General features: G+C 37.0%; 1 protein-coding gene across 1 annotated transcript; it reads right to left on the bottom strand.

Annotated features, from left to right (window-relative positions):
- Nucleotides 1-2,367: 2,367 nt before the first annotated feature.
- Nucleotides 2,368-4,708, bottom strand: LOC112094281. The gene is made up of 4 exons (XM_024174820.1): nucleotides 4,371-4,708; nucleotides 3,855-3,958; nucleotides 3,678-3,762; nucleotides 2,368-2,746 (listed from the first exon to the last, which is right to left on the bottom strand). Exons 1-4 carry the CDS (start codon nucleotides 4,596-4,598, stop codon nucleotides 2,657-2,659), a joined length of 507 nt encoding a protein of 168 aa, XP_024030588.1. The 5' UTR covers nucleotides 4,599-4,708; the 3' UTR covers nucleotides 2,368-2,656.
- Between the last annotated feature and the right edge of the window lie 4,836 nt (nucleotides 4,709-9,544).

Below are 9,544 nucleotides of genomic sequence, written 5' to 3' on the forward strand. Positions count from 1 at the left end.
AGACAAGAAGCACTACTGTGGATATGCAGTGGCCAGTTCAAAGAATCAGAAAAACATTATCACACTATTTACAAGGAGATTCTTGCAGTAAAGTATAGAATTCAAAATTTTGATTTCCATCTCAGAGGATACAATTTTGACATCCTTTCAAAAATGGATAATTCATCTTTTTCTAAGGTCATTGATTTTAAAAATAAAATCATTCTTGATCCGCAATTACTCAGACTTAAAGATTAGTTTGCAAAATATGACTTTTCTGTCAAACATATAAAAGGCCATCATAACCTCATCCATGATTTGCTAACTCGACCAAAACCAATCCAAGTCATCACCCCTTGTAAAACTTTTCCTCTCATCATCATGGCTACCAATATCCACACACCACTGTGTTTTCCTATGAAATCAAACCATCGTTTTTCTCCTGGTTTAGATAGTTCAGCCACACCTGACCAAGTTCAGTACTATGCCAAAACCCACCTCTTCTATCACCTAACCAATATTTGCAATAGAACCAAGAACCCCCATGCCAAGTTCCTGTACAATACAGAACAATCATACATTGCCCTTTACCACCTTCATCCTTTTAACGAAATTACTGAAGATGACATTTGGCACCTGTGATGCCAAACAACTCTTTACAAAATTGCCCTAAATTGTCCACTCATGCATCTTCACACACATCTCAATGACCTCAACAATGGAGGATCAACTCTGTAGCAGCTGCTGGAAATGTTCAATCTACTCATGTGGTGGAGAAAGGAAGTTTCAAGACTCCTCCAGCGATACAGGGTCTGGACTTTCTCTTCAGCAAAAGTCCCACCAGTGCACACCATCTTCTTTCTACATCGTCCATACCTGCTCAACTCAGAAACACGGGGGCTATACACACAACATGTTGTATACACCTGGTATATATCCCAAGTCACTTGAAGACATCACAGATCACCTTATTAAGGTTCTGTGCAGAGAAAATGAACACTAGTCAAAGCCTGCTTTACAACCATGTATTAGCTCTGCAATAACACCACCCACCGAGATCTATGGTCCATACAACATCTTCACTGTAAGTAGCAGTCGATATTTTAAAAATGCATCAGCCTTCACCCCGGCACCACCATTGCTTCAGGACTCACAAAATCCAGAGGAATATGACCCGGCATTATTCCAAGATTCTCAGGACCCAGATTATGACTTATCACCCAACAAACGACAGCGACCGTGGTATTATCATTAGCATGGCTCAATGAACTCTGACTCATCAGATTACAGCTCCCCCTACAACTTGTCTCCTAGTTGAAAATAAGTTCTCTCCAGCTGTCATCCTTTTGCACGAAACTTAAAATCTAATCATGTATAAAGTTTGTTTGTCTTTTGTGAAAAAGTGTGACTTTCACTTTGTCAAAAGTAGTTTTTTTTGTAAAATAAGTCAAAAGTGGAATAGTGTGCCGACCACTTTGTCAAAAGTAGTTTTTATCTTTTGTAACATAAGTCAAAGGTTAAATAGTGTGAATCTTATCCTGTCAGATAAGATTGAAATCTTGTAAGCCCAGCCTCAACTATATAAGGCGAGTCATTTCTCTTGTAGAGGCAGAAGTCTTCGAACCAGAGAACTTTGTAAAAAAAATTTGCTCAGAAATAATATCATAAGTTTCTAAACTCTTGTTCTTCCTCTCTGAAATTCTGAGTTTCCTTCTTCATATCATAATCGTTCTCCTCCTAACTAGTATGCTCTGTGCTTGCCTCTAATAGAGGATCATGCACATTAGAAAGTTTAAGTCTGAGATCCTTACTACGATCTTCATAACCACAAATACTTAACAAATACTTTTAGAAGTGCACGAGCCTTAATTTTTACCCATTACTCTTTGATTAATATCCTTTTTAGTCAAATAACTATATTAACAAAAGAGTACCAATCAAGAATAAAGGATCAAAATCCAAACCCATACACTTTTAACGGTATGTTCAGCCATTTTCTCTTGATTTGATATTAGCTAAAGGAGATGGGAGTTCTAAAAGGATGGCTCAAAACTAAATAAGTGAGTTACAGTCCTGACTTCTCTTGTCCAAATCTACAAAAAGCTACTCCAACTACTAAAGTCTCATAGCCCAAGCTTAAAAAGAAAGGAAACGACCTAAAACCCTAATGAGGTTTGAACTACATGGGCACATCTTTTACATATACTTTGCGTATAAGCACTCTTCACTAAAGGATATACCAGTACGTAAGTCTTAATTGACATGATTTTGTGGGCATTCTTTGATATCACTTTCTTTATTGGTTCTTTTGTTTATTGATTTGCTCACTAGTAATCATCAAAAGCTGTGGTGTAATAGGCACTAGTTAAAGTTAAACATCCTTACCTGTAGAAAGCAGCCCCCAACAGCAATGTTATCTCTGTTAGTGTGAACAACCAAGTAACAAAGAAAGCTCGACGGAACACTTTGGAAGCTATTTGCTACCTGTTCATTCAGTCAAGTTTATCACTTTCACTAAGCAACCAAAAAACAAAACCCTCTAAAAACCGCTTATTCTGGGCCTCTAATGTAAACAATATAAATGGAGAGTACAAATCCATGAGGTGTTAGCCAAAAGATCCCCTTGTCGTTCCAGAGGTTAGCAATACCAGCAGAGGACTTCAGTTTTTCTTCTCTTTTAACTGGAAAAGTTGAGTTTCTTCATTACTTTGGCGTAAGCTATTGGGACAATTGCAGGAAGCCTAAGCCTACGTTTTGATTTCTTTGACTGCATTCAAAACAAAATTGCATCTTAAAATCGTGTGATGCCTTAGTCGTTAGTAATATAAATTTCTTAGAAACCTTATAAGACCTGAAGACATACAGAAACAAAGAAGAGGACTAGCGACAATAACTCTATGAGCCTAATTTTTCAAGTCATTGTCACTTTACGTGAATGTATCATACGTGTTTTCATTGCTAAATAATCATCCACTGGACAGGGGAAAAGTCCAAAAAGACACGGTCCACACAGACACACACACCAGATTCCTATTGATATGTGTTATTTGTTTGTAAAAAGGAATTTATTTTTACTACTAAAATTTTTGTCCACTAGTTTATTTCCAATATAAACCCGAAAACAAAGACACAAATACAATTGTCCACTCAGAGATGATTTGATTTGATTTCAGTAGTGATTAAACAACAGAGCTGAAACAAATTAACTGAAAGAACCAATGTCTTGTATATTGAAATATACATAGAAAAAGGGTATATTGAAATATACATAGAAAAGGATTGAAAAAAGAAAAGAATAAAAAAGAAGCCAAAATGAAACAAACACTACAGGAAAACAAAATCCACAAATAACACCTTTCCACAATCAATGTAGAGGGCTTAAGAGACAAAAGCATGGTTTTAGGTATGAAGGCACAAGTCAAAAAATATGGAGCGAAGAACGGTCAAACCAAGTTTACTGCTCGTAGTATTTGCTGGTTTAATTCCTAACACCAACAAAGTACGAAAAATGGGAACTAAAGACTGTAACTTTAACGTAGTTGCCATTCACTTAATCTGAAGAATTTTGACAGATCATTCAAAACCCAAGCTTTCACTATACCAAGCACCTAACCACTATTTCCTCTCATACCTAATGTCCCCTTTTTTTTTTTTTTGTATTTTATGAACCAGAGTTAACACTAAAACAAAATGGGTACCTTCAAATGCGCATTGTGACGTTTTCCCTCCTTCCAGCGCCGGATGTTCCCATCGTTCATTGTCCTAAACCGGGACTTGTAAGACCTGAAACACAAGTCTTAACAAATCCTTAGGAATTATTTCTCATTTCACCAAAAGAACAGGGATAAAATCATAACTAGAAGCATGAAACATACGCGTATGATTTCATTTTGGTTTTCTTGACCTTGGAGGTGACTGGTGTCAAAGGTTTCCTCTTCTTCCGTCTATCCCTCGATGAAACATGCCGCACTTGAACCAGCTTAACATACATGAAACACATACATTCTCTTGAAAACAGAACAAGTAAGCATATAAGCAGAACTTAAAAATTCAACACCAATTTGAAAAATCCCCAATCACATATATAACTATTTGATTCAAACGAAATTGAGTCAAGTTAATTCAGATTAACAAATTAGATGATGCGTAGTAACAGCATTATCAAAATTCAATGGCAGGGCTTTCTTCTAATCCAGATTTTCAAATGACTACAAATAGATTTGGAAATGAAATTCTAGAAATCATCAAAATTGCTCGGACCATCTCTCTATACTAATACTTCACTTTCTAGTTTTTCTATTTCTCTCTCAATACACAACTACTCAAAATGTTCGTATACGTATAGGATCCCCAATTTTCTCGGCAACCAAACAGAAAATCCAAAAGCTTACCGAGAGAGGGCACGGAGAAGAGCGAATGGAGTTGAGACCTAGAGAGGGATGCAATGATGAAGAAGAGGGGCTGAAAAGGGGCTTGAAGCTCCATGAATGGGAAGCGGAATGGAGAGGCTGGCGAAGCGTTTGAGAAGAGTGGAGAAGAGGACGAAAATAAGAGATTGATGGCAGATTCTGCGCTGAACTCAGCGCCAGAGATCGGAGCTTGGAGCACAATCTCTGCATCGTCGTCGTCGTCGTCAATGGTTTCAGCCAGAAAACCTAACGTCTGCTCTGCTGAAAGCTCTGGTTTGGTTTCTTGGGTTTCAATGGGTTTTGCGGGTGTGTTTGGCGACTTCGTTTCTTTACTTCAGCCTCCGAATGAGGTTTTCCCTGCGTCAAATTGGTAACCGAGAACACACAAAAAAATAATTTTAGCAACGTCTTTTTTTAGCCACCAAGGAATAACACATATTTATTAATATTATAAGCACTTTTACCTAAGTTTTTTCATCGGGCACCGGGAAGTAGTGCTGAAATTTTAGACGGGACGTCCGCAGCAGTTTGAAAAAATTAAATTTATGCTCGTTATTCGAGCTCACTCACCCGAGAAATTCGAGCTACCCACCCGAACACAAAGACAACCTTGAACGGGCTTCGGGCAGGTCTTAGCTGCCCGAATTTTTTTATATTTTATAATATATATTATATTATTTATTAATTGTATTTGTATGTAAATAATTATTAAGATATTTATTGTAAAAATTATATAAAAACTATGATTAAGATTAAAATTAACACACACTATTAACACAAATCAATTCAAAAAAAGAGAGATTGAGAGAGAATGTGAGAAATTTTGTGAATGAAATGTTTGGGGGATGAGGGTATTTATAAGAAAATTTTTGGGGTAAAAAATCAAATTTTTGTGTGAATTTTGGAATCCAACAGCTATTTTTACCTCGGCGGGTCGGGCATTTCGAACAACGGTAAAAAAAAGAGCCGTTATTCTCAGGCTTCTCAAGGGGCGGGGCGGGCATAACGGTTAAAAAAAAAGAGCCATTGGACGGGCTCTTGGTCAGGCTTTCGGTCGGGCTTCGGGCATGGAGGTTGAACGGACGGCGGGCTTTGTCCAACTTTAATTTTTCTAGCTGCCCGAGCCCGACTTTACTATATGGACGGGCGGACAATGGGGCATGCCCGCCGAGCCTGAAAAAATTCAAAATACCCGGACAGGCCCGCCGCCCAAAGTTCCAACATTACTCGCAAGTTCATTTCACTATTTCAGCCTTCAATTTTGAATAAGAATTTCTCTGCGTCCGATTAGGTACGTGTAACACATGTACGCCCTCTTTTTTTTATAGAATTTTAACGCTTTTTACTCCTAAATTTTAACTGGATTGGTAAGTTGCTTCCTAAAATTTTAATTATGAAAAATCACCATCTGAATTAAATAAAATGTTGTCGAATGTCGTTATTTGCTCTATCATCCCTGACGTTTGAGCATTGTGACAATATGGCCTTTAAACTTTCAGTTTTGACAGTTTACTCCATGAACCCCCAATCTTTTTTTTTTTTTTTTTTTTTGCAATTTTCGTGCCTGCATTGAAATTGACAAAACGTTCAGTTACACCATGTGTAAAATGTTTTCTTTATTATTCTTAAAACCCATTAAGAGATGTAACTATTTATGTAAAGTTTTCAATTATTATGTGATGTGGATCTAATTATTTATGTTAATTCTTTAAAAATCTTTTTATCAATTTTTATATCTGGTACTCAATCCGTCAAAAAAAAAGTTTAAGAAAGTAATCTACTAAAATTAAAAATTTAGGGGTCAAAATGTTATAATATTAAAGGATTAACAATGTTAATAACCCGTGTTTGGAGAAAATGCCATAATATACACGTGAGATGACAAGCTTTAATGGTTGTCTAAAACTCCAATCTCTTTAAGCTCACATAATTTATAAGGGCTCGTTTGTTTTATGCATTTAAACCTATCATTTTGATTATGCTACAGTGTTTTCTTCTCAAAAAATATAAATTTTAAATGCTAAAATCAATAAACACTGGTTTAAACACATGAACCAACTGGCAAATAACACTTTCTCTTAGGTTATTTCGTGAATGTAAAAGAAAAATAAGAAAAAAAAATATAACATATAAAAGGAAAACAATTCTATTTATATGTTTAAATAATATACGACTCATTTGAAATTAATTGACTAAACACTTCATAAAAAGATTCTTTTGCGGTAGTTTATATATTCTATAGTCTCTTACCATGTCAATTTTCTCAAATTTTCAATTCTTGGTCATTCAGTTTCATGAGTAATACCGAATAATATTTAAAGATATATATTACCTCTCATATTTTCACCTTTTAAAGAAATTGAAATTATTAAAGTTTTTCTATTTAGAATCGTGTCTAATTCCTATTACTTTGAATGGATTATTGTAACTGCATATTTACAATATAGACATGGTGATCAATCTTATTTAATAAGCAATGAGATTTTCATCTCTAATCCTTTCATGTTGAGAGAAAGAAAAATTAGCGTTCTCTGAGTGGATTTTAAATCCTCACTAAATCGATTATCTTTTCCCTTTCAAATAACTATATGATTAGTATCAATTCCCTTTAATCCCTACACTCATATTCCTACTACCATACAAAGCTCTTACATCTCATCTCCTAAATTTCTCTCTTTTTCTTGGTTATTATTACAAATTAATATGGGTAATCATTTGAAATCACGTACCTATATTTTCTTTTAAAAAAATCAAATTAAGGCACCAAAGTTTTAATTGTTCGTTTAAAGAATAAAGTTACATACAGTTTTTAATCTTTGAATGAAAAAATAAAAATAAAAATCAAGATTCTAGGAAAGAAAAACACCGTAGGGAATAAAGCTATAACATGGACATATTTTGTACTATTGAACAAATACCTTGCGGGAAAACCCATACATGAACGTATTGCAAAATTTAACTAATTAATAAAACAAAATAGATCACGGCAACAATAATCAAATGTCCAATACATGCTTGCCATATAGATGCAGTAAGAGGACGAGATTGATTATCTCCAAAGAATAACAATTACAAAATGCACAATGATTATTTGATAGTCTTATAAAAAAGAAAATAAATTATTTGACAACTAATTCAAAAAAAAAAAAAAAAAAAAAAAAGAGAGAGAGAGACAGAGAAGAATCATATCATACACATTCTCATTCTCTTCTTTCGCTTATGGCGTCACTTGCAAGGGCTGCTTTACTTCAACACCACTATGACTGTCCACCCCATTAACAGGCGACCCTCTTTCCCGATCACCATTCTTCACACTCTGATGTTCATCTCTCACGTGCCCAGCATGACCCGCTCCTCCGAAGTCGCTGACACTCCCGAAGATCAAAACTACAACCGCCCCGATCGCTGTGAAAAACGACACCCCAAAGGAAACGGTGACGTTTCCAGGAGCAGCCGACGCTATAGCAAACCCGACGCACGACCCGACCAGCTTAACCCACACGAACCAGCTCGAGAACGCCCCTTCTTTCCCGCGCGGCGCACAGTCGACCAAAAGGACCCTCCCAAAGGCTTGCAAAACCCCAACGGAAGTGCCTTGAATCGCCGCGAAAATAAGCACCTGGTAATAAGAATAGTTGAAAAGAGCAAATTAGTATTCTGGAATTTTATATGCATTTGAATGAGATTTTATATCTATCAAATCTTCTGAAATCGGAAAAATTATAACCTAAATAAGATGTAGGATATATATAAATTCAAAATTCCAATGGCTAATAAAATGTGCGGGTTTTTTTTAATATAAAAAAAATATCGTAACAAAAATGTTTGAACTGTATTCATATCCCGAGACAAATAAAACCTAAAATATATCTTTATAACCTGGTGCGTCTCCCAAGTTTTGGACCGGAAAGTGAACCCTAGTCCTGAAACCGCTGCGGTCATGGCGAACCCGAGGATTTGCATCTTCACGGCGTTTACTTTGAGAAGATGTTGAATTGGATGTAATAGGGGGAGAGAGATTAGAGGGAAGAGGAAGTAGGTTAGCCAGAAGTGGAGAAGAGATGTCGGCTTGAAACAGTGTTCTCCTACAAGGAAAAGTACGGTTCCGATGAAGATCGACATGGTTGATAGTGAAGAGAGGAAGATTGAGAAGAGACTTCCTAGGGCATGAGGGTATCTAAGGATTGAGAATGTATGGAAAGGAGTTGATATGGGAGGAGTGACAGCGGAGAATGATCGGTTTGAGGTCAAGAAATGTAAGGATCCGAGGATCCACTTTAGGCCGCTGAAGATGGAGACGATCCAGAGGCTCATGAGCTCTTCATCTTCTTTTAGCATGTGGTAGGTGAAGGACGAGATGATGGCGGAGCCAAGGGAACCGGCGGCCGTGGCGGCGAGGGAGAGCCACCCCGAGGCGGCGCGGCGGATGGAGAATTGGGCCCCGCTGATGAAGCCGCGAACCATGAGGCCGAGGTGGCGGGTGTGGTAGGTGGCCGGGATGGTGCTGGCAGCAATGATGGCGGCGATGTAGGGCGGGAAGATCCACACAGTGCGGAAGAAGCCAGCCGAGAGACAGAAGATGGCGCCGACGACGGTGGCGACAAGGGCGATGGCGGCTTGGTGGGGGCCACGGTCGAGGGGAATGGAGAGGAGGCCGAGGGTGGGGGCTGCCACAATTAGGCCTATGCCCCAGGAGATTGATGTCCATTCCAATGGGGTGTATTTGGTGTTGTGAACTGTTATTGTACGGTTTGTGAGTCTGTCGTACCTGCATGTAATATTCAAGCAATACTTTGTTGGATATAGTGCTTTACATCAATAACATCGTACGACAAACAAACAATAATGAATTTGTGTTTAACTTCTTTTTTTTTTTTTTTGAAAGGGTAGTTTAACTATGCAACGACATAGTAAGTATCACAAAAATAAAAAACATTGTAAATATCACAAAAATAATTGCACCTATTAAAAAAAATGGCACCAATTACGTATATGTCTTGCGAGCTTTTTGTTTTTTGTTTTTTTTGTTTTTTTTTTTTTTTGGTTTTTTTTTTCTTTTGCTGGAGTATATGTCTTGCGAGCTTGATGGCATTGATATGTATTTTCTTTTTTCTTGTAAATTAAGAACAAAAGAAAAGGGAATGTCTTTATATATA

This window comes from Morus notabilis, unplaced genomic scaffold, assembly GCF_000414095.1.
Source record: "Morus notabilis unplaced genomic scaffold, ASM41409v2 Scaffold15, whole genome shotgun sequence".
NCBI classification, from domain to species: Eukaryota; Viridiplantae; Streptophyta; class Magnoliopsida; order Rosales; family Moraceae; genus Morus; species Morus notabilis.